The sequence below is a fragment of the Aegilops tauschii genome, chromosome 6 (assembly GCF_002575655.3).
Source record: "Aegilops tauschii subsp. strangulata cultivar AL8/78 chromosome 6, Aet v6.0, whole genome shotgun sequence".
Taxonomy (NCBI): Eukaryota; Viridiplantae; Streptophyta; class Magnoliopsida; order Poales; family Poaceae; genus Aegilops; species Aegilops tauschii.
This window is the reverse complement of record NC_053040.3, coordinates 38532155-38556601: the sequence shown is the minus strand read 5'-3', so window position 1 is coordinate 38556601 and position 24447 is coordinate 38532155. Positions and strand designations below refer to the sequence as shown.

General features: G+C 44.9%; 2 protein-coding genes and 2 non-coding genes across 4 annotated transcripts; 1 reads left to right on the top strand and 3 right to left on the bottom strand.

Annotated features, from left to right (window-relative positions):
- The first annotated feature begins 5143 nt into the window (after positions 1 to 5143).
- LOC109783687 (protein H2A.6) lies at positions 5144 to 6000 on the top strand. The gene is made up of 2 exons (XM_020342286.4): positions 5144 to 5431; positions 5536 to 6000. Exons 1-2 carry the CDS (start codon positions 5255 to 5257, stop codon positions 5803 to 5805), a joined length of 447 nt encoding a protein of 148 aa, XP_020197875.1. The 5' UTR covers positions 5144 to 5254; the 3' UTR covers positions 5806 to 6000.
- A 688-nt stretch (positions 6001 to 6688) lies between these two features.
- LOC109783688 (F-box protein At5g07610) lies at positions 6689 to 10203 on the bottom strand. The gene is made up of 3 exons (XM_020342288.4): positions 9038 to 10203; positions 8493 to 8586; positions 6689 to 7168 (listed from the first exon to the last, which is right to left on the bottom strand). The coding sequence occupies exons 1-2, from the start codon at positions 10155 to 10157 to the stop codon at positions 8540 to 8542; spliced, it is 1167 nt and encodes a 388-aa protein (XP_020197877.1). The 5' UTR covers positions 10158 to 10203; the 3' UTR covers positions 6689 to 7168; positions 8493 to 8539.
- A 1016-nt stretch (positions 10204 to 11219) lies between these two features.
- On the bottom strand, positions 11220 to 11292 carry TRNAA-AGC (transfer RNA alanine (anticodon AGC)). Its single transcript has one exon. It is a non-coding gene; the product is annotated as a tRNA-Ala (tRNA).
- Positions 11293 to 16958: 5666 nt separating this feature from the next.
- On the bottom strand, positions 16959 to 17031 carry TRNAA-AGC (transfer RNA alanine (anticodon AGC)). Its single transcript has one exon. It is a non-coding gene; the product is annotated as a tRNA-Ala (tRNA).
- Positions 17032 to 24447: the final 7416 nt, after the last annotated feature.

Genomic DNA, 24447 nt, shown 5'->3' with positions numbered 1-24447 from the left:
TGTCATCGGGAGTCCCTGTTGAAGAACATCGTATAGTAATTAATATACTTAGCAATGAAAGTTTAGCAAAAAAATAATGTATGCAAAAGATGCACTGAGGACAAATAGTAAAAATCTTACCATCTTTCGTAAATAGATGTGACCGTAGTTCAATACGATCACTATTGGTCGCACGTTTTGAGTACTAACATTTCTAAGTGCGGGAAGAAAATTTGTCTTAACAGTATGAAGATCCTCAAGCCATGAAACATAATGACTTATCTCCTCGCAGTTTAGTTCAGCTCCGGGACAGTAGTAGGTCCTGTCTACCAAGCGCCGGACATGTTTGCTTGAATGGAAATAAGCTGTCAATAGAAATTAGTTGTCAACTATTTTTGAATAAACAATATCAAAGACATAAATATGGTTGAGAAACTCACATAATGGTAGAACTGGAGGCGTATGCACATCGACCCAGATGTCTCTATTACCTTCAATATCATCTTCCGGACGAATATCAAAGGTGATAACCATATCAGGCTCAAATGCATAAGCCTTGCATAGTGCTTGCCAAGTTTTGCATTCAAAATAGGTGTACGTGTCTGCATTGTATAATTTGACGTTGAAAGTATAACCATGCTCGGTCTTCAGGTAAACTCTCTTTATCTCCATAGTTTCCATACCACTGAAACATATCTTATCGAAGACAAAAATTCTTGCATGGCAGGGGATGCGCTAGTAGAATAGTGAAAATTTAAAATTATAAGTTGAAGCAAATGAAGCATATATAAGTCATGCTTAATTACGAAAAAAGACTTGTCGTTGTGACTTACTGTATCACTTCGAAGGTCTCATCCAGCTTGATGCTGAAGCGCCTATCATCAACAAGGAAATTTCTGTCGCACAGGCCGCGCTGGTCTTCACAGTATTCACACTTAATGAAATCTTTTTCGTCGTCAGACGACATTTCCTATGTTCATATAGGTGAAACATTAAACACTTACTAGTTCTATTAATTCAACTACTTCTATTAGTTCAACTAGTTCTATTAATTCAACTAATTCAAATAAAGTAGCTAGTTCTATATAGTAATATTTTAATTAGATCATTAAATCTCAGATATCTAAATTTTCTTACTAAAAATAAACTAGTTCTATTAATTCAACTAATTCAACTAAGAATTTACTAAAAATAAACTAGTTCTATTAATTCAACTAAGAATTTACTAAAAATAAACTAGTTCTATTAATTCAACTAATTCAACTAAGAATTTACTAAAAATAAACTAGTTCTATTAATTCAACTAAGAATTTACTAAAAATAAACTAGTTCTATTAATTCAACTAATTCAACTAAGAATTTACTAAAAATAAACTAGTTCTATTAATTCAACTAAGAATTTACTAAAAATAAACTAGTTCTATTAATTTTCTTACTAAAATATATAAAGTAGCTATATATATAGTAATATTTTAATTAGATCATCAAATCTCATATACCTAAATTTTTCTTACTAAAAATAAACTAGTTCTACTAATTCAACTAGTTCAACTAAGCATTTACTAAAAATAAACTAGTTATATTAATTCAACTAGTTCAAATCTCATATATATACCTAATTAATATCTAGCTAATTCATCTAAAATTGACATTAATATTTAACATATTTTCCATATAATTCATCTAACATTAACATTCTAACATTCTTATCTACGTAATTTATCTAACATTAATCTAAACAGACAGAAAATAAGTAAAAACAATATGTGTGTATGTGTCTCTGTGTGTGTGTATGTGTGTGTGTGTACGAGCGGGGGGCGGCGGCGTACGGGCGGCGGCGCTCAACGGCGATGCGACGGGGACGGCGCGACGATGAGCGGCGGGCCGGGGGCGACGGCGCGATCGAGACGGCGACGGGCGGCGGGGGCGACGACGGTGACGGCGACGACGGGCGGCGGGGGCGACGGCGGTGACGGCGACGACAAGCGGCGGGGGCGGCGAGGGCGGAGGGGCCTGCGAGGGCGGCGCGCGATGGGCGACGGCGCCGCGGCGGCGGCGATGTCACGCGAAGTAGTTGGAGAAGAAGTGGTGGTCGATAAAACTGATTTTTTCGTAAATGTCATATATATATGAGGGGCCTTTAGTACCGGTTGGAGCCACGACCCGGTACTAAAGGGGTGCGCTGACGCAGGAGCGGTGCAGGCAAGTTTAGTCCCACCTCGCTAGCCGAGGGGCGCCCGCACCAGTTTAAACGCCCCGGCGCGGCTGCTGTCTCAAACTCCTCTCTATAGCAGGCTTCTGGGCCTAACTTCGGCGCGCTGCCCTCTGAGCCTGCTCGCCCTTCTGGGCCAGTATTTGCAAACCCTAGGTCTGGCAGGCCCACTGGGTAGCGTCCCAACAATTTTTTATATAATTTTCTTCTATTTATTTCTGAGTAGTTTTTTTGCTGTATTTAGTTTCTTTGTGAATATAAAAAAAATTATATAGTTTTTCTCTTTTCTGCATTATTTATTTTTTGCTATTTATTTTTGAGTAATTTTTTATATAATTTTTGTCTTTTCTGTTTTATTATGATGCATACTGAACGCAAAAATAGGCTGGAGTTCAAATAAGTTTAAAAAACATTGAAGTGCCCGTGTAACAGATGAGTTCTCGTCCGAAACCATGATACTCCGAAAGAGATTGTCCAGTTTGTACACGAGGTGCGTCCAGTTTTCGCCGTGACCCTCTCTACTCTTTTGCACATTCTATGCGGGTGAAATGATGATACCATGCCAAGTTCCAACATTTTCAGAGTTCATTTTGTAGTGATTTTCAATTTCACCGTCATTTAGCACTCTAAACAAATCGGTAAATGACTAAAAACAGCATATGATGTCAGAACGTGTTGGAAATTGATGACGTCGCTTTGAATGGTGCGTACTGAACGCAAAAATAGTCTGGAGTTCAATTAAGTTTAAAAAACATGAAGTACCGGTGTAACAGATGAGTTCTCGTCCGAAGTCCTGATACTCCGAAAGAGATTGTCCAGTTTGTACACGAAGTGCGTCCAGTTTTTGCCGTAACCCTCTCTACTCTCTTGCACATACTATGTGGGTGAAATGATGATACCATGCCAAGTTTCAACATTTTCAGAGTTTATTTTGTAGCGATTTTCAATTTCACGGTCATTTAGCTCTGAAAACAAATCGGTAAATGACTGAAAAACAGCAAATGATGTTAGAAAGTGTTGAAAATTGATGACGTCACTTTGAATGGTGCTTACTGAACGCAAAAAAGTCTGGAGTTGTAATAAGTTTAAAAAATGAAGTGCCGGTTTAACAGATGAGTTTTCGTCCGAAACCGGCCCTGATATTTCGAAAGAGATTGTACAGTTTGTACACGAAGTACATCCAGTTTTTGCCGTATTGTACAGTTTGTACACGAAGTGCATCCAGTTTTTGCCGTAACACAAGAAGTCCGGAGTTGTAATAAGTTATTAAAAATAAAAAAGAGGCGCAATGCTTGTTAATTAGCTTCAAGCCTTTCGGAATAGTGTAGACTGCACTGCACATAGCTCCATGCAGTCTACCCTATTCCTCAAGGCTTGAAGCTAAGCAACGTGAAGGTGAGCATTGCGCCTCTTCTTCATCGTCTCTGCACTCAGGGCTTATAAACCGCTCCTAGTGCCTCTCTCTTCGCGAGGTGGGACTAAAAAACAGTTTAGTAAGAAACTCTAGTACCGGTTCGTGCCACGAACCGGTACTAAAGGTGCTCGTGGGGCCACAGCCTCATTAGTACCAGTTCGTGGCACGAACCGGTGCTAAAGGTTCGCCACAAACCGGTACTAAAGAGGTCCTCCCGCCTAGCCGTTGGAACCGGCACTAATGGACACATCAGTGCCGGCTCAAAATCAAACCGGCACTAATGTGCTTCACATTTGAGCCTTTTTCTACTAGTGATATACTCTTGTCATGCTTGCTTGATATGTATTGTGAATGTTTAAACTTGTGTTAAAACTCCACCTCAACTTGAAGAAAATAAAAACTGCAACCTTGGTTTGCTAGGAGTCTATTCACCCCCCTCTAGACACCTCTTCTCGATCCTTTCACAACATCCACGAACCTTTAGTGGTACTATAATTATCCATCACATGTTCTAGAACAATAAGTGAGACCCTCCACCAGGCTCGGGGGCTACGCCCACTGGGTGCGCTGAACGTGCATTTACTATCAAACGGGTCCACATGACATGACACGACCCACATAGGCACATCTACTAGGCGGGTCGTGCCGTGCCAACCCATGTGCTCCTCGGCCTAGGCACGACACATTTAGCAAAACGGGTCGTCCCGCAACACGTTTAACACGTTTGGGCCACATGCTTTTCGCCATGTTGGGCTATTTTAGGCCATTTTGCTATTGGGCTGTTTTTTGGGTCATATATATGAAAAAATCAAACATAAACAGTCCATGTGCCCAGCCTCACGGCCCAAACACGACCCTGGCGGTTTAGCCCGTGCCGTGCTAGCGTGCGACCGGGCCGGCATGGATGGCACGAGCCAGATAGCCAGGTCTGCCCGCTTCCCCATTTCAAGGGAGATAGAGCGCTGGGATGGAGGAGAGCCGAGGGAGAGAGAGAGCCCGGGGAAGCTCGATGAAGAGAGGGAGACGAGGTCAATTCAATGGACGAACATCCAAATAGAAACGAAATTGCTGCATAGACATGCTTTCCGCACGATCTGAGAACGGTACTTCATTCGCGTCCAAATCTCGTGAGTGCACGCTCGCTGTGACGCTGCGATGTAGTATCGTTTAGGCATTGGCTGTAAGTTTATCACGTGTATAGCAGCGCTCAAATAGAAAATGCATTGACACCCACTTCATTCCAACCAGCAATTCTGTCTACAACGAAGCAACAAAATCAGAATTCAAGTCATTTAGTACCAACAACAATAATTCAAGCCACTTTTTAAAACATACTAGGCCGAATGTGGTTTTGAACTCATTTTGAATTCGTATCCTGGACGATGCAAAACTCTGCTCTCTGATTGGTCCATCTGGGCCTCCCACGGATCACTCCCCCTGCCCGGCAATCTCCCCTCAGATCCAACGGCGGGCGCACCGCGTCACGCGGATCGCTCCCCCCTCCAGCGAAGCTCCCGTCTCCAATAAAAGCCGCGCCCCTCGCCGCTGTTCCAACCCACCAAACCCAGAGCATTCCTCCAATCCAGCACCACCGCCGCCAGCTCCACACCTCGAGAGGGACACCTCGTCGCCGGAGAAGCAAGAAGAAGATGGCCGGAAGGAAGGGCGGCGAGAGGAAGAAGGCGGTGACCCGCTCCGTGAAGGCCGGGCTCCAGTTCCCCGTCGGCCGCATCGGGCGCTACCTCAAGAAGGGCCGCTACGCGCAGCGCGTCGGCTCCGGCGCCCCCGTCTACCTCGCCGCCGTCCTCGAGTACCTCGCCGCCGAGGTAGCCGCAGATCTTCGCTCGCTGCCCTCGAGCCTCTGTTCTGCTGCTCTGTTCCTCTTGTGTTGGACAGATCACCGATTTCGTTTGGTTGAAATGAATCGCAGGTCCTGGAGCTCGCCGGCAACGCGGCCAAGGACAACAAGAAGACGCGCATCATCCCGCGCCACCTGCTGCTGGCCGTCCGCAACGACCAGGAGCTGGGCAGGCTGCTCGCCGGCGTCACCATCGCCCACGGCGGCGTCATCCCCAACATCAACTCCGTGCTGCTCCCCAAGAAGGCCGCCGGCGCCGCCGAGAAGGAGTCCACCAAGTCGCCCAAGAAGAAGGCCGCCACCAAGTCCCCCAAGAAGAAGACCGCAGCCACCAAGGAGTAGCCGTCCCCATCCCCATAGCCTAGCCATTACTCATGGACAAGATGAGTACTAGTCGTTTGGTTGGCAGATCTGTATGTAGTGCCTGGTAGTCTCTAGTGACCCTGAAGATGGTGTGGGAAATACTAGTACTACTGAAGATGCACTCCTTTGAGTCTTGGTAATTCTCTTGTTCTATATATCTATGGTTGTCTGCAATTTGGTCTTGTGAATGCTTGACACCTGCTTTTGTTTCTGAACATTTGGTACTAAATAAGTTTCATTTGTATGAAATTCTCTTTGTATCATCTGAAAATTCCCCTTGCTCTTTGCTTACTAAAACAAACAGGGTACTCAATTTCAGGCACTAATCTTATGTTATGTTGATCACCCAATCATATTTCAATCAATCTGCAGGAAACTGATTCTTTGAAGAAATCACTCCTGACGATTTCTATATATAATCCTCCACCTCCATGCGAAGCCAAGAAATGATGTGGTGCTAGATTGGACAAGGAATGGTTGAAACCACAAACCACAAATTGCAGAAAATTTATCCTCTGAAACCACAAAGCTGAGAAACATTTGGCTGCTACGTAGATGCAAACTAAACTAACTAGCCAGAAACACATGTTATTTGGATGCTAGGAAGGGCCAGATTAAACAGAGATGATTAAATGCGCAATAACAGGCATCACTGCACGCATTCGGTTTTCTTTCTTCCTCTTTTTTGTTGTTGCAAAAGGCATTTGGTTTAGTTTCTCTGCATCAACACATGCAGCAGCCTCACATTTGGGGGATTATCTAGAGCTGGAGAGGATACAATTAGAACCTTCTGAATATAATTCCAGCAAAAGAACTCATGTAGAAACCGAACACAAACTTTATGCATCCTGAGCAACAGAGATTAAATTCTACACAGCTCACATCCTGGGCATTCTGGTAACAACACAAGGGGTGCAAATTCTCCAAGAGTAATGAGATCCTGACAACTCTGTGTGTTGATCATGTGGTACAAATTCAACTCATAATAGCATCTCTGCAGCATTGCTATCTTCTTGACGTACAAAATTATAGTATCTAATAGTACGAACCCATGTGCATCCACGCGCGCGCACACACACACACACGCAAAAAAGAAGACGACGAGCTTAAGCAGAGATTAGAAGTTGCAATCTCGACCAGACGCAACACGGGACAGAAGACTTTAGCTTGCCTCAAACGCTTGCAAGCGAGATAACTGACAGCGCCAACAAAAACAAGCCATCGTGTCTTCATGCCAGTTGACTAATGACTAATGCCAGCGCCAACACAGCATATAAAATGGAAGAACCTACAGCAAAAAAATCCATTTCTGCATCTGCCACCAGAGTGTAATTCCAGACACCTGCAGAGCAATCAATTTCATCAGTCAAACCAATCTGTACAAGTAATTCATGCAAAATCTATTAAAGTTATATCGCCCAATATTTGTACGACTCAAACAGTAACCGTTGCTACACTAGTGTTGTGGACTTCTACCAAAATCTCCAAATATGGATCCTCTCAGCATTGACACAATGCCAGCAATACAAACATAGAGAAGCAACAGGTGAATTGCAGAATAGTCGCACACCTAGAAATTCCATCGCCAACATCAAGTTTTTGGCTACATTTGATGTTAGTAGAGGCTAAAAGATTAGTGGCTTTAGAGCATGGTTAATAGTATAGCCAACTGCTGGCTATATGATCTTGCCACATCATCTATAGCCAAGCTTACAGCCGACAAATACAATAGTAGCATATAAATATATACTACTTTTTTCATACATGGCCCACCTCACTCTCTCACAATTTGTCTAGGAGTCCGTGCAGCAGCCGGCTGTTAAGAGCAAGTACAATAGGGTGACGTAGGCGGGCTATAAGAGATGCCAACATCATATTTATGTCTAGGTGGAGGAGAGAGGAGAGGAGAGAGAAGAGAAGCGGGCTACAAGCTTACAGTCGGCTGTAGCACGAGCTCCAACACCCTTTGTGAGAGAAAGAAGTGAGGCATGCATTAATTGTATAGTATACTAGTATGTCTAACTATATTGTTTGAGTGGGCTATTAGATTGGCTACAAGTGACATTGCAACTTCATATAGTCGGTTGTTAGCTATACTATTAACCATGCTCTAATTAGTAGCCCTCTTCCCTTCTCTCTCATCCTCTCTCTCATCCAACTCATCAAAAATATAATATTTAAAGGCTTACAGCCCGCCTAGTCATCCTTATTGTACTTGCTCTTAAGAACTCCATAGGGCCAATTTCGAAGATCCTAGCTCATCAAATCATTTAAAATAGTTTTTGTTATGATGGGGATATGAGGGGCTCATGGAATAGGAAAGGAGAAACATCTGGTTTACCTAGCTAGTTGCTAACAAATCAAATTTAGTTAGATTCATTCAGTCAAAGCATCAATTAAGGGATCATGCATCGTCTTATTAATAAATACACTTCCTTCAATCTACAATATATATGACATTCTATTTTAATCCGTACAGCATCAGAGCAATACTTCGGCCACCACTTATAATGATAAATGTTAAGTAAAAATGCAATTCAAGATTAAAGCAGTATTTATGGTGAATCCAGCCATTTTGATCATATATATGGCAGTAAAAAGGAAAGCCATACATTTTGTTTAGAAGAGTTCAAGTGCCCCAACCTGCTTGCAGAAGGTAAGCTTACCTGCGTAACCAGTAAATCACAATAGCATATCTAATTGGACAAGAATCTCAGGTGTTGTGCAAAAGAACAGCTTCAGGACCACCAATTCCTCTTTCTGCAAGCATACAAAGTCAAACAACCAAGGACATTCCAACAAAAAGCCAAACAGACATGAGGAGGCATCAAGATACTTAGATAAACTCACAGCTGTAGTTTGAAAAAAAAAATTCAATTTGGAGACAACACCAGGGAAAGATAAATGAAACTGGATCTGTATCGTAAAAATGAAAGAGGCACACTAGGACTATTAGCTCCTCAGTAGAGGTGCAGATGGGTATCCTTTAGGGTATTCTCTGACCCCCTTAGATCAACTAAATGAAACAAAATTTCACAAATCACATCACTTTTGAAAATCTAGTTCATCAAGCCGCAAAAAAAAAAAAAATCCTGATATAGCACTACTAAATTGATAGCTTAACACGAATGTGTGTGCACAGTACTACGTCAAACAATTATCAACAATTAACTTGGTTTTATTATACCCATGATGTAAAACATGATATTACCTGTAGTATAGACACTTTCGAATGAGTGATAGTGAGACATGATTTTGGTTCCCAAGACTTTCTCAGACTGTAGTGACTCAAGCTGTAACATGACAGGGCCATCAATTGTCCAGAAAAGAACCACGTTATTGTCCTCAGCAAAACCTAGTATTAATTGGCTCCCATTCGACTCTGGTTCGCAGTGAAGTAGCTTGTCAATTTCAATGGTTCTTCCCAACACCCATGAAGCAACACCATCGCAATTGGTCCTTCTCTTCCAGAATTGGGCACTGGAGCCTGATAAAACAAGGAGACCAAATCCACCGCCATCTGCCCGTATCATCGAGAATTGGAAAAACCTTAGATCATTTACTGGCATAGGTATCACAGCTAGTCTTTGCCGATCCATATCAAATTCAAGGATCCCACCCGAGCTCCCATCAAGCAACCAGTAAAGAGAACCCCCGACCAGCACAGCAGGCTTGATCGTAGAAACCGCGATGCGAAAATGGGCAGCACCCTCAGATTGAAGCGGTGCTGTGATAAGATTGCCCCATACACCGGTTTCCGACGAGTAAACACGGGCGACTGCTTGCGTAATTTGTCTCTCACTGCTCCCTACCAAAGCCAGATGGAAGTGTTGGACGTCTCCGGCAGAGCGAAACACCGCGCCGCTGATTGGGGATGTCTCCGTGTCGAACCCCGGGGGGACGGCAATGTGGTGCTGGTCGCCGGTGACGGGGTCCCACACAAGGAGCTGGAGACGCTTGCGAAGGTAGATGAGCGCCAGGCCATGGCGGCATCCGAGGGAGAAGAAGCGGTCGACCAAATCTGCGTGTTGCAAGGAGAAGCGCTCGGGCGAGACACGATCCGGGGCCTTGAGGGAAGGCGCGAAGGAGAGCCCTTCGTCTAGCTCTTGGAAGAACCCGAGGAGGGGAGGGTTGCGGTGGTGGTGGCGGCGGAAGCGGCGGCAGAAGCCTGGATCGGAGACGAGGCCGCGCCAGCGCTTGCAGACGAGGGAGGCGCGGGGGAGGGAGGACGGCTGTGGGGGGAGGCGGAGGAGGATCTCGGAGAGGAGGTCTTCGTCCTCCAGCGGCGGCACCGCCGCCGGCGAGGGGCGGCGGCGGCGGAGGCTGCTCATCTCGCCCTACGATGTGAGATGCTTTTTTTTCAGAAGAATGCGGTGTGGGGCGTGGGTTAGGCTCGATGTATAGATGCAGTAGACGCGATCGACCGGCCCAGTGTGCGGCGTGCAGGCCGTGAGTGACAACGAAGAGCCCAAAACTGGGCTGGACATTGGAAAGCCCACGATGGAGAGGTGGTCTGTTTTTAGGGGAAATTCAAAATGAATGCTTTCTCAAAAAAAATAAAAAATGAATGCATATTTAACACACGCGCACACACACCTATATTCTTTTTTAACATATATGCATCTTTTAGGCGAGTTATATTATTAATTTTATGAAAGAATACCTTCATTTTTGCGCTACAAAAAAAGGATCCACATAGCAAATTGTAGGTCCAATTATCCACATATTTGTTTTCTGTGCAGCCCACAAATAAAAATATGCATTAAAAATGTTTATATGGTTCACACATATATATGTTTGACGTACAAAATTCCCGATATTGTTTTAGTTTTCAAAATGTTCTTTACATTTTTTTCGGTAACTCGAGCTTCGTCGAGTCGGGTAGCTATTTTGCATTTCTGACACAAACGTCGTGTGGGTGGTGGACTCACACCATTGAAAGGAGGGCAGATGCCACCGTAAGTTTCTGGCTGGGTGTAGGGGGGAGTTTTTTTTAATCCTTTTTAGCATTGGTGAGATTGATTGAGTGGATAAATTTGGTTGGGTGTAGGGCACAACATATAGATGTTTTTTTTACTTTCTTTCTGGAAGGCTGTAATTTTGACTCTGGCTATCATTTTGCTTTTTTTTTAGGTCTTCTTTTACTGTACGGATGGTCAACAAAATCATGATGGTGACATTTTAACTCTTGGCATGTGATTATTATTGCACCGCCTTAGTTTGCAGCACCGATTGTGCGCGTGCTTTTAATTTTCCTTTTATGTATAGAAGGAATTTGCGCATATTTGGGGAGTTTTGGAGTTCGCAAAAGTGAACTCAAGATAGTTTTCTTTACAGTATATAATATTGAGATTTGCGAAAAGCAAAAAAAAAATCAAAAAGAAAATCAAGATTGGAGAAGTGGGGTATCGATCCCCATACCTCTCGCATGCTAAGCGAGCGCTCTACCATCTGAGCTACATCCCCATGTTGACGAAATTAATTAGCAAAGCTTCTTATTTATTCAAGTATCGAGCACACAACCCTGCCATTACACAAGTCGTAATTTCCATGGACAGAGGACAGTGTACGTTGCGAATTCGCCGGCATTTGGCACAAGTCAGGGGAGCTTGCCATTTGGCCGCCCGCTCCCGGCAAACAAAACAAGGGATTGCAGTTTGGCTAAGCCTCCATTCTCGAAAGGCCGGCCAGTAGAAAAATGGCCCAATTCCCTTCTTTTTTCAGGGAAAAAAAAGAGTTGACGGGTGCAAAACACGACCACATTTTGTTGAAGATGAGTTCATGAGCAGAGCTGCCGCATACCGCGCTCCGCTCCAGTGGGCACGAACTGGATCGTCGTATCTTCCTCCATATCCCAGCTACATACACAGACCTGACACTCCTTCCTCAGATCGCACAGGCATCACTGCACGCATTCGGGTTTTCTTTCTCCCTCTTCCTCTTTTTTGTTGCCGCAAAAGGCATTCGATTTTCTTTCTCTGCATCAACACATGCAGCATGGCAAATCTTTTGCCTTGTTCCAAGAAAACAAAACAAAACACATGCAGCAGCTTCACAGTTGAGGGATTATTTAGAGCTGGAGAGGGTACAACAGTACTACTTCCAGACAGCTTAGAACCTTCTGAGTGTAATTCCAGCGAAATGAAACAGAAGACAAACTTTATGCATCCCGAGCCACACACAGACAGCAAACTCTACACAGCTCACACCCTGGGCATTCTGCTAACAACACAATGGGGTGCAATCTTATATTCGCCAAGAGTAACGAGATCCTGACAACTGCGTGTGTTGATCATGTGGCACAGATTCAACTCTTATAGCATCACCGCAGCATTGCTATCTTTTCGACATACATATTTATATCTAATGTGGTACAAGCCCAAGTGCACGCATGCAGACATGAAAAAAAGAAGACGACAAAAGCTTAATCAAGATTAGAAGTTACAGTCTCGACCAGACACAACACAGGACAGAAGAGTTTAGCTTGCCTCAAACGCTTGCAAGCGAGATAACTGACAGCGCCAACACAAAAAAGCCATCGTGTCTTCATGCCAGTTGATTAATGACTAATGCCAGCGCCAACACATCATATAAAATGGAAGAACCTACAGCAAAGAAAAAGCTATTTCTGCATCTACCACCGGAGTGTAATTCCAGACACCTGCAGATCAATCAATTTCATCAGCCAAACCAATTTGCTTTCATGCAAAAGCTATTAATGTTATATCGCCCAATTTTTTTACGACTCAAACAGTAAACGTTGCTTCACTAGTATTGTGGACTTCTACCAAAACCTCCAAATTTGGATCCTCTCAGCATTAATACAATGCTAGCAATACAAACATAGAGAAGCAGTAGGTGATTTGTAGAATAGTGGCTCGCCTAGAAATTCCATTACCACCATCAAGTTTTTGGCTACATTTGAACTTAGTAGAGGCTAAAGATTAGTGATTTTAGGAACTCCATTAGGGGCCAATTCTGAAGATCCTAGCTTATCAAATCATTTAAAATATTTTTTGTTATGATGGGCATATGAGGGGTTCATGGAGTAGGAAAGGAGAAACGCCTGGTTTACCCAGCTAGTTGCTAACAAAACAAGTTTAGTTAAATTCATTCAGTAGAAGCATCAAGTAAGGGATCGTTCATCATCTTATTAGTAGATACACTTCCTTCAATCTACAATATATATGTCATTCTATTTTAATCTGTACAGCATCAAAACAATACTTTGGCCACCACTTATAATGATAAATAAATGTTAAGTAAAAATGTAATTCAAGATTAAAGCAGTATTTATGGTGAATCCAGCCATTTTGATCATGCATTTAATATGCCGTATTGAACATCTAACATGACCAAATATCGAGAAAATAGGCTGCCCACAAAACATAGCTACGTTTGGTTGGATAGGTGGCAGTTACATATTCCAATTAGACAAACATTGCGAGATATGCTGAGAAAATATTTAAGCAAACCGGCTAACACTAGAACAATCGTCCATAAAACTGCAATAACTGCAAGAAAAACGATATATAGCAGTAACAAGGAGGAGATAACTGAAAGCAAGGCAGCTGGATGGACAAGGAAGGAAAGTGAAAGAGCATATCCAATAGAGAGGGGGCAGAATGTCAGCAAATAAAAGAGAAGGTAGGTTGGCGAGGGCATGAGGAAGAGAATGGAGAGCTGCTAATAAATGGATGAGGAAGCAGGGTGTCGAGGAAAAATCAAATATGCAGTGTGCATGAAAGCGTGACAGGTAGCCAGCCACTGGACCATCTCCAAGACTGTCCGACCCTGGCGTTAAGCTTCACTTGCCCCACCGATCCACTCAAAATAAGTTCTAGCACATCCTTGCAAAGATGACTGTCCGGTCCAAGGTTTTTGAGTCGCCTAGCCAAGTCGAGTCGCCATGCCTCCGACTAGTGGCTCGCTGCGATTAGTCTGCGACTCGTCGTGATTAATCGCCACAAGTCGCCCCAGGTGTTAAGAGGAGGAGGAGGAGGAGGAGGAGGGGGAAGAGGTGATGTTGCAGGCGGAGGAGGGGGAAGGCAGCTGCTTGGAGGATACTTCAGCTCGGAGAAGGCAGCAGCAGCTCGTAGGAGCAATGGAGGCGGCGATTCTGATGTGGGATGGGAGCACGCGTCTTCTCCTCCTCTATTTCATGCTAGAGAGCTGGCCCAATAGGCCCATTATGTAACCCTAGCTTCCAAATAAAATCCAAACCGTCCATATGCTCTAATCTGGACCGTGCATCTGCTCTCTCATGTGCCTTTCTCCTTCGTCTCTTCCGCGCTTCTCCTTGTATAGTCGGCGCACTCTCCAGCTTCGTCTCCTCCTCCCCCGCCTCGAACTCTGGCCTCCTCACCTTCCCAGTCTTCCCTCCCTTGGCCTTGCTGAAGCTAAGCCGCCCTGCTTTGAGGTCCTAGTCGCCCGACTAGTCGTCGACTAGCCTACCAGCCGCGCGACTCGCTCCTCAAGCCAAGTCGCCTGCGCAAGCCAACCTCGCTCCAACGACTTGGCGATTAGTCGGCGACTATAAAACCTTGGTCCGGTCTACAACGTGGGCATGCCTGGGATTAGCAAGAAAAGGCATATGGGATCTACTTCGTTCATATTCCTAACAAGTGAGAATCAGTTTGGCTCAGCCACAACTATTGTCATGCGTGATGTATCCCTTCCTCGTTAACTCAACTAATACACTTCCATAACTGCAAACAATATATTTTGCTACAATTAGGAGACTAGACTATACAAATCAATCTTTTAGCAATTTGCAATTTAAAAATTCATCATGTTTTAATCTGTCCAAATTATTTGAGATATTTAATGAGCAAGGGTCTTCGCATTTGACTCGACGAGTGCGAAGGATAAGGAAGCTAGCCGAGCCTAGGAGGATTCGCTTAGGTAGCTGGAACGTAGGGTCTCTGACAGGAAAAGTTCGGGAGCTAGTTGATGCAGCGGTGAGGAGAGGTGTTGATATCCTTTGCGTCCAAGAAACCAAATGGAGGGGACAGAAGGCGAAGGAGGTGAAGGATACCGGCTTCAAGCTGTGGTACACGGGGACGGCTGCAAACAGAAATGGCGTAGGCATCTCGATCAACAAGAGCCTCAAGTATGAAGTGGTAGACGTCAAGAGACGTGATGACCGGATTATCCTGGTCAAACTAGTAGTTGGGGACTTAGTTCTTAATGTTATCAGCGCGTATGCCCCGCAAGTAGGCCACAATGAGAACACCAAGAGGGAGTTCTGGGAAGGCCTGGAAGACATGGTTAGGAGTGTACCGATTGGCGAGAAGCTCTTCATAGCAGGAGATCTCAATGGCCACGTGGGCACATCTAACGTAGGTTTTGAAGGGGTGCATGGGGTGTTTTGGCTATGGCATCAGGAATCAAGAAGGAGAAGATGTCTTAAGTTTTGCTCTAGCCTACGACATGATTGTAGCTAATACCGTCTTTAGAAAGAGAGAATCACATCTGGTGACTTTTAGTAGTGGCCAACACTCTAGCCAGATTGATTTCATCCTCTCAAGAAAAGAAGATAGGTTTGCGTGCCTAGATTGTAAGGTGATACCTGGAGAGAGTGTTGTACCTCAACATAAGCTGGTGGTTGCTGACTTCCGCTTTTGGATTCGTGTCCAGCGGGATAAGCGTGCCAAAGTCGCTAGAACGAAGTGGTGGAAACTCAAGGGGGAGGTAGCTCAGGCGTTCAAGGAGAGGGTCATTAAGGAGGGCCCTTGGGAGGAAGGAGGGGATGCGGACAATGTGTGGATGAAGATGGCGACTTACATTCGTAAGGTGGCCTCGGAGGAGTTTGGAGTGTCCAGGGGAAGGAGAAGCTAAGATAAGGATACCTGGTGGTGGAATGATGATGTCCAGAAGGCAATTAAAGCGAAGAAAGATTGTTTCAGACGCCTGTACCTGGATAGGAGTGCAGACAACATAGAGAAGTACAAAATGGCGAAGAAGGCCGCAAAACGAGCTGTCAATGAAGCAAGGGGTCGGACGTATGAGGACCTCTACCAACGGCTAGGCATAAAGGAAGGCGAAAGGGACATCTATAAGATGACCAAGATCCGAGAGAGGAAGACGAGGGATATTAGCCACTCAAATGCATCAAGGACGGAGCAGACCAACTCCTGGTGAAGGACAAGGAGATTAAGCATAGATGGCGGGAGTACTTCGACAAGCTGTTCAATGGGGAGAATGAGAGTTCTACCATTGAACTGAACGACTCCTTTGATGAGACCAGCATGCGTTTTGTGCGGCGAATTCAGGAGTATGAGGTCAAGGAGGTCTTTAAAAGGATGAAAGGAGGCAAGGCGATGGGCCCTGATTGTATCCCCATTGAGGTGTGGAAAGGCCTCGGGAACATAGCGATAGTATGGCCAACCAAGCTTTTCAACCTCATTTTTTGAGCAAACAAGATGCCAGAAGAATGAAGACGGAGTATATTAGTACCAATCTTCAAGAACAGGGGGGGTGTTCATAGTTGTACTAATTACCGTGGAATTAAGCTGATGAGCATACAATGAAGCTATGGAAGAGAGTCATTGAGCACCGCTTAAGAAGAATGACAAGCGTGACCAAAAATCAGTTTGGTTTCATGCCTGGGAGGTCGATCATGGAAGCCATTTTCTTGGTGTCAAGCTTTATCGAGTCGGGTAGCTATTTTGCATGACACACACGCATGCGCGCGCACACACACTATTGAAAGGAAGGTAGATGCCACCGTAGGTTTTTGATTGGGTGTAGGGGAACGTTTTTATTTTAATCTTGTTTGCATTGGTGAGATTGATCGACCGGATAAATTTGGTTGGATGCAGGGTAGAACATATGGATTAGTTTTCGTTTCTTTCTTTTTGGAATGCTGGAACTGTGACTCGGGGTATCATTTTGCTCTTTCCTTTTTCTACAGTATGGATGGTTAACAAAATCATGATGGTGACATTTTACTCTTGGCATGTGATTTATTATTGCACCGCCTTAGTTTGCAGCACAGATTGTGTGCATGCTTTTGAATTCCCTTTTATGTATAGAAGGAATTTGCACATGTTTGGGGAGATTTGGAGTTTGCAAGTGAACTAAGATAGTTCTTTTTTACAGTAATACAGAGGTCCGTAAAAAATATAAATTGGAGAAGTGGGGTATCGATCCCCATACCTCTCGCATGCTAAGCGAGCGCTCTACCATCTGAGCTACATCCCCACATTGACTAATTTATTTAGCAACCCTTTTAACAAGAATACCTTCTCACCATACCTTCTCAGTATACCTGACCATGAAGCTTCGCTTTTGGGCCAACCAATGATTTGAGAGATAGTTGCAACAGCGTCCTGTTGTGTGCGAAAATGTATGCAATTTTTCTTACATTGTTCTTCTCTAGATATTCATAAGCAGGGGCAGGGCTGCGAATATTATATCATTGAATCAAGATGTATGACCAGCAAGGGACTCTTTCCTAAATGGAAAACCTTTATATGTCTTTTCATGTTTGTTCATCAATTAAATAGTCCCATCTTATTTTTTACTCTGAAGCCACCAACTTATATATCTCTCTGACTTAGCAGATTGTTAAAATTCGGACTTCTCCACGGCTCGAAGAGGATGTCCTTGCTTGGGAACCGGAGCGTAATGGTATCTTCACGGTTCGGAGTGCATACCGGCTAGCGCTTGATGAACGTCTTGGTCCATCTTCAGTCGTGGCGAGCAGGGCACCGGACGGACGACGAGCCGTCTGGGCTTTTTTATGGAGGTGCCATGCTCCTCCTAAGGTGTGTGTGTTTGCTTGGCGGGTGGCGACGAACTACCTGGCCACATGGACTAATAAACATGCTCGTAGCCTTGAAGTACCTAACTTGTGTCCTGTGTGTGCTACTGAACCGAAGGACACTTTTTCATGCTCTTTGCAGATGTCCTCAAGCGGTTGCCTTGTGGCAAGCTATGGCGCGGCAATGGAATATTCTGGACATCCATTGAGTCATGTACAGGGCCAGAGTGGCTTTTTGATGTACTCGCGGACTTGTCACCTGAGGAGCGGATGGAACGTGGATTTGTAAAGCATGGGTTTCTGGACACCTCTTATCTGTTGGAATTTTGCTAGTAGGCCTTTGGCCCAAAGCCCAACTAAAATTCTAAAATTCTCTTGGCCCATTTATGCACACATGTGAGTGGAGTGAGTGAGGCTAAAATTTAGTCCCACCTCATAAGTTGAGAGAGAGTTGCACCTCTTTATAAGATGAGCTCTTCTACCACTTATATGAGCATGAGAAGAGGAGACCTACACGCGCGATCCTCCTGCTCCTCGCTCGCCTCGCCACGCCACGCCACGCCACGCCTCGTCACGCTGCGGGTTGCGGGATTGAGGCGAGCCGAGGACAGAGCTATGCATGTTGTCTATATTTTTGCTGCTCGGGAAAAATTAATGAGTCATTAATTAATAACTAACGGACGCGTTAATTACTGAACCGTTTCCGATTCTTTTGGATCGTGACGACTCGGACGTGGGGTTTACTCCCACGACCTGCTCGGCCCGCACTATATAGTCAGGCAGACGTCTACCCTAGCCGCCGCCGTTTCGTATGGTTGCTCACCACCGTTCCACATCATTGCGCCGCCAAGCAAGTCTTCTCCATCCCTCCTTTCGGCGTGCATCAGGAGAAGGGACAGCAGGCCTCCGGAACCCCGCCTCTCGTAATCCTGTACGGGAGAGGGGCGATCAGGTTTTTGGGGAGCGCACTCGCGCGACTGCTGGCAGCGACGACTTCGCGAACGACGACTTCTTCCCCGACCTCGGCAACCTCATCCTCGACGACATGGGCGACAACGTCAACGTCGGCAGCGCTGCTCCCGCTGCACCGTATGTCATTCTATCCTTCCTGTTCAAGATCGTGGTAGAATTCATGTTTCTAGTATGTGCCCTAGATGTGATCTGTTCATCTGCTATGCTAGTTCACATGATTAGTTTAATCTCTGCTACTGTAGTCATGATTTATCTTCTATTTATTTGTATTAAATCTCGTAGTAATTTGCTCATATTTCCAACAATCCAAAACCTGATTATAGGCAATTTACTCCGAGTGGTTTTGCTGCGCATCTGAAGCCGCCCGCCTTTAAGGGGGCGCAATATAAGAGGTGGCACATGAGAGCAGTCTACTGGTTTCAGACCATGGGCTGCTATGACGCCACCAAGGGCAAGCCTGAGGGCGATCTTAATCCAGCACAACTGGAAGCTTTTGAGAAGATCGATACTCTCTTTAAAGGCGCTCTTCTGAGTGTTCTGGATGATTCCATTGTGGATTCGTATATGTCGTTTGAAAACGGCAAGGACATGTGTGCTGCGCTCGAGGCCAAGTTTGGTGCCTCGGACGCCGGCAGCGAGTTGTACGTCATGGAGCAATTCTATGACTACAAGATGACTGATGAGCGCTCTGTTGTACAGCAGGCTCGTGAGATACAGTCGCTCGCAAAAAAACTTGAGTACTTCAAGTGTGTGTTGCCGGACAAATTTGTTGCCTGAGGCATCATTGCCAAACTTCCACCTTCGTGGAACAACAATTTTGCTACTTCCTTGAAACACAAGAGACATGAGTTTTCCGTTGCGGATCTAATTGGTACTCTTGATGTTGAAGAGAAGGCGAGAGCAAAGGACACACGTGCTCGAGTTGCTGAGGGAGCTTCTAGTGCCCACATGGTACAGAAGAAGAACTCCCAGCCCAACAAGTTCAAAAATAACAAGAACAAAACTCAGGGCAAAGGCAAGTTTGATACAAAGAACAAGCCATCACATTCTACCAACTTCAAGAAGAATTCTCATAAGAAGGGGGAAGGGACTTTGCCATGTCTGCGGTGATCCTAATCACTGGGCTCCGAAGTGTCCTAACCGCTTTGAGGAGCGCGAACATGAGAAGAGCGGCAAGTCCGCTAATGTTGTCATCGATGATATTGATATGAAGGAATCAGGGTACGGTATTTTTCCTACCATCCTTTCAGTATTTCAATCCCCTAATTGGTTAATTGACACCGGTGCCAATGTACATGTTTGTGCTGCCGCCTCCATGTTTACTTCTTACCAGGCAACAGTGACTTCACCCATGCTGATGGGGAACGGGTCACATGCCATCGTTCGAGGTGTTGGTACGGTCGATCTGAAGTTTACTTCGGGGAAGACTGTGCGTCTGAAGAACGTTCATCATGTGCCGTCCATAAATAAAAATCTCGTTAGCGGTTCCCGTTTATGTCGAGATAGTTTTAAGTTGGTTTTCGAATCCAATAAAGTTGTAATTTCTAAGTATGGACAATTTGTTGGAAAAGGCTATGAGAGCGGAGGTTTGTTCCGCCTGTCTTTGTCAGATATTTGCACTAAAGTTATTAATAATGTTTGCCACAACAATGAGTCTGATATTTGGCATTCACGACTTTGTCACATTAACTTTGGTTGCATGACGCGGCTAGCCAATATGAATTTAATTCCAAAAATCTCCACTGTAAAGGCTCTAAGTGCCAAGTATGTGTGCAAGCTAAGCAACCTCGCAAGTCCCATAAGACTGCAGAGGCAAGAGACTTGGCGCCACTAGAGCTTATACATTCTGATCTTTGTGAGATGAATGGCGTGTTGACAAAAGGTGGAAAGAGATACTTCATGACATTGATTGATGACTCCACTAGATATTGTTATGTGTATCTTCTGAAATCAAAAGATGAGGCTTTAACTTTCTTCAAAAACTATAAAGCCGAGGCAGAGAACCAACTTGATCGAAAAATTAAACGGCTTAGGTCCGATAGTGGTGGAGAGTATTTTTCCAATGAATTTGATCTGTTTTGTGCGGAACATGGTATAATCCATGAGAGGACGCCTCCCTACTCACCTCAGTCAAATGGGGTAGCCGAAAGAAAGAACCGAACTCTAACTGATATGGTTAACACCATGTTAGACACATCGGGTCTCTCCAAGGAATGGTGGGGGGAGGCGCTAATGACCGCATGTCATGTCCTAAACCGAGTTCCCACAAAGCATAAGACCATGACTCCGTTTGAGGAATGGGAAAGGAAAAGATCGCAACTCTCTTACCTACGTAGTTGGGGTTGTTTGGCGAAAGTCAATATACCAATTCCCAAGAAGCGCAAGCTTGGACTAAAAACCGTGGATTGTGTTCTTCTGGGCTATGCTTTTCATAGCATTGGCTATAGATTTTTGATAATAAAATCGGAGGTATCCGACATGCATGTTGGTACGGTTATGGAGTCGAATGATGCAACTTTCTTTGAGGACATATTTCCTATGAAGGATATGTCGAGTTCATCAAATCAGGAGATACCTACTCCATCTAGTGAGGAATTCGCTGTAATTCCTGAACCCACCATTGCGATGGAACACGTTGAGAATCCTGTTGAGGGTGACAATGGAACTCCTGTGAGGAGAAAGAGACAGAGGACTGCAAAGTCTTTTGGTGATGATTTCATTGTGTACCTTGTGGATGACACACCCAGGACTATTTCAAAAGCCTATGCATCTCCTGATGCTGACTACTGGAAGGAAACTGTTCGTAGCGAGATGGATTCCATCTTAGCTAACGGTACCTGGGAGATCACTGACCGTCCTTATGGGTGCAAACCTGTAGGATGTAAGTGGGTGTTCAAGAAGAAGCTTAGACCTGATGGTACGATTGAAAAGTACAAGGCATGGCTTGTGGCCAAGGGTTATACCCAGAAAGAAGGTGAAGACTTCTTTGATACTTACTCACCCGTGGCTAGACTGACTATAATTCGGGTGCTACTATCATTGGCTGCCTCACATGGTCTTCTCATTCATCAAATGGACGTTAAGACCGCTTTCCTCAATGGAGAGTTAAAGGAGGAAATTTACATGGATCAGCCAGATGGTTTTGTAGTACCTAGCCAGGAAGGAAAGGTGTGCAAGTTATTAAAGTCTTTATATGGCCTTAAACGAGCTCCTAAGGAGTGGCATGAGAAGTTTGAAAGAACATTAACTGCTGCCGGCTTTGTAGTAAACGATGGTGACAAGTGCGTGTACTATCGCCATGGTGGGGGCGAAGGAGTTATTCTTTGTCTGTATGTCGATCACATACTGATCTTTGGAACCAAACTTGATTTAATCAAGGAGGTTAAGGATTTCTTATCTCGTTGTTTTGAGATGAAGGATCTAGGAGTAGCTGATGTTATCTTAAATATCAAGCTGTTGAGAGATGAGAATGGTGGGATCACACTGCTTCAGTCTCACTATGTGGAAAAGGTCTTGAGTCGTTTTGGGTATAGCGACTGCACGCCTTCTCCAACTCCATATGATGTTAGTGTGTTGCTTCGAAAGAACCGACGGATTGCTAGAGATCAACTGAGGTATTCTCAGATTATTGGCTCGCTTATGTATTTGGCGAGTGCCACGAGGCCTGACATCTCTTTTGCTGTGAGCAAGCTGAGTCGGTTTGTGTCAAAACCGGGAGATGATCATTGGCAAGCGCTTGAGAGAGTTATCCGCTATTTGAAAGGCACCGCGAGCTATGAGATTCACTACACCGGGTATCCAAGGGTACTGGAGGGTTATAGTGACTCAAACTGGATATCTGATGCTGATGAGATTAAGGCCACAAGTGGTTATGTTTTTACACTTGGTGGTGGCGCTGTTTCCTGGAAGTCTTGCAAGCAGATCATCTTAACGAGGTCAACTATGGAAGCAGAACTCACATCATTAGACACTGCCATTGTTGAAGCAGAGTGGCTTCGTGAACTCTTGATGGACTTACCTATGGTTGAAAAACCAATACCCCCTATCCGGATGAACTGTGATAATCAAACTGTGATCGTCAAGATAAACAGTTCGAAGGACAATATGAAGTCCTCAAGACATGTGAAGAGGAGACTAAAATCTATCAGAAAATTAAGGAACTCCGGAGTTATTACGTTGGACTATATCCAAACGTCGAAAAACTTGGCAGATCCCTTCACAAAGGGTCTATCACGTAATGTGATAGATAATGCATCGATGGAGATGGGTTTGAGACCCACCGCATGAGTTGTCCATAGTGGTAACCCACTCTATGTGATCGGAGATCCCGTGAAGTAGAAGTGGGAGACAAGTTGTTGGTCAGCTGGGAGGAGAGTATCCCTATATTAACTATCCCACTCCGTGAAGATGCAATACTCTCCTGATCTGCATGGCAGGTTGATACTTATCTTAATGTGTTTCAAGTGGCTTATTCGGGTAAGCAGAGATGTTGTCCTGCAGAACATCTTCTGAGGAACACACCTATATGAATTTGACTGTTAACGTCGCAGTCCGTGAGAATTGGGTGTTCTATAATAAATTCATGAAAATGCCTTGGAGTACGACGTATACGCTCCACCCGCGGGGAAGCCTTGCGGCAGCCCAGTATCGGTCAAGAATTTGTGTGAAACTAGTCTCGCAGAAAACTTGTAGTTCAAGGCATAGTCCACTATTCAAGTTGTGATCTAGTGTAGCATAAATCTCTAAGTGGAAGTTCAACTTCACAGTCTCCACTAAGCCCCGGTATATAAACAATGTTTTGGAACTAAATGATGAGATGTGCCAATGAGACTTTGTGGGGGATTGTTGGAATTTTGCTAGTAGGCCTTTGGCCCAAAGCCCAACTAAAATTCTGAAATTCTCTTGTCCCATTCATGCACACATGTGAGTGGAGTGAGTGAGGCTAAAGTTTAGTCCCACCTCATAAGTTGAGAGAGAGTTGCACCTCTTTATAAGGTGAGCTCTTCTACCAGTTGTATGAGCATGAGAAAAGGAGACCTACACGCGCGCTCCTCCTCCTCGCTCGCCACGCCTCGGCACGACGCGCCGCGCCGCGCCGCGGGTTGCGGGATTGAGCCGAGCCGAGGACAAAGCTATGCACGTTGTCTATATTTTTGCTGCTCGGGAAAAATTAATGAGTCATTAATTAATAACTAACGGACGCGTTAATTACTGAACCGTTTCCGATTCTTTTGGATCGTGACGACTCGGACGTGGGGTTTACTCCCACGACCTGCCCGGCCCGCACTATATAGTCAAGCAGACGTCTACCCTAGCCGCCGCCGTTTCGTATGGTTGCTCACCACCGTTCCAGATCATTGCGCCGCCAAGCAAGTCTTCTCCATCCCTCCTTTCGGCGTGCACCGGGAGAAGGGACAGCAGGCCTCCGGAACCCCGCCTCTCGTAATCCTGTACGGGAGAGGGGCGATCAGGTTTTTGGGGAGCGCACTCGCGCGACTGCTGGCAGCGACGACTTTGCGAATGACGACTTCTTCCCCGACCTCGGCAACCTCATCCTCGACGACATGGGCGACAACGTCAACGCCGGCGGCGCTGCTCCCGCTGCACCGTATGTGATTCTATCCTTCCTGTTCGAGATCGTGGTAGAATTCATGTTTCTAGTATGTGACCTAGATGTGATCTGTTCATCTGCTATGCTAGTTCGCATGATTAGTTTAATCTCTGCTACTGTAGTCATGATTTATCTTCTATTTATTCGGATTAAATCTCGTAGTAATTTGCTCATATTTCCAACATTGTCCTTACCCTTCAATACTGCTTTGAGATCCTTGCCACACAACTAACTTACAACACAAACTTTTCTCTTTTTTGTTCCTTCAAAA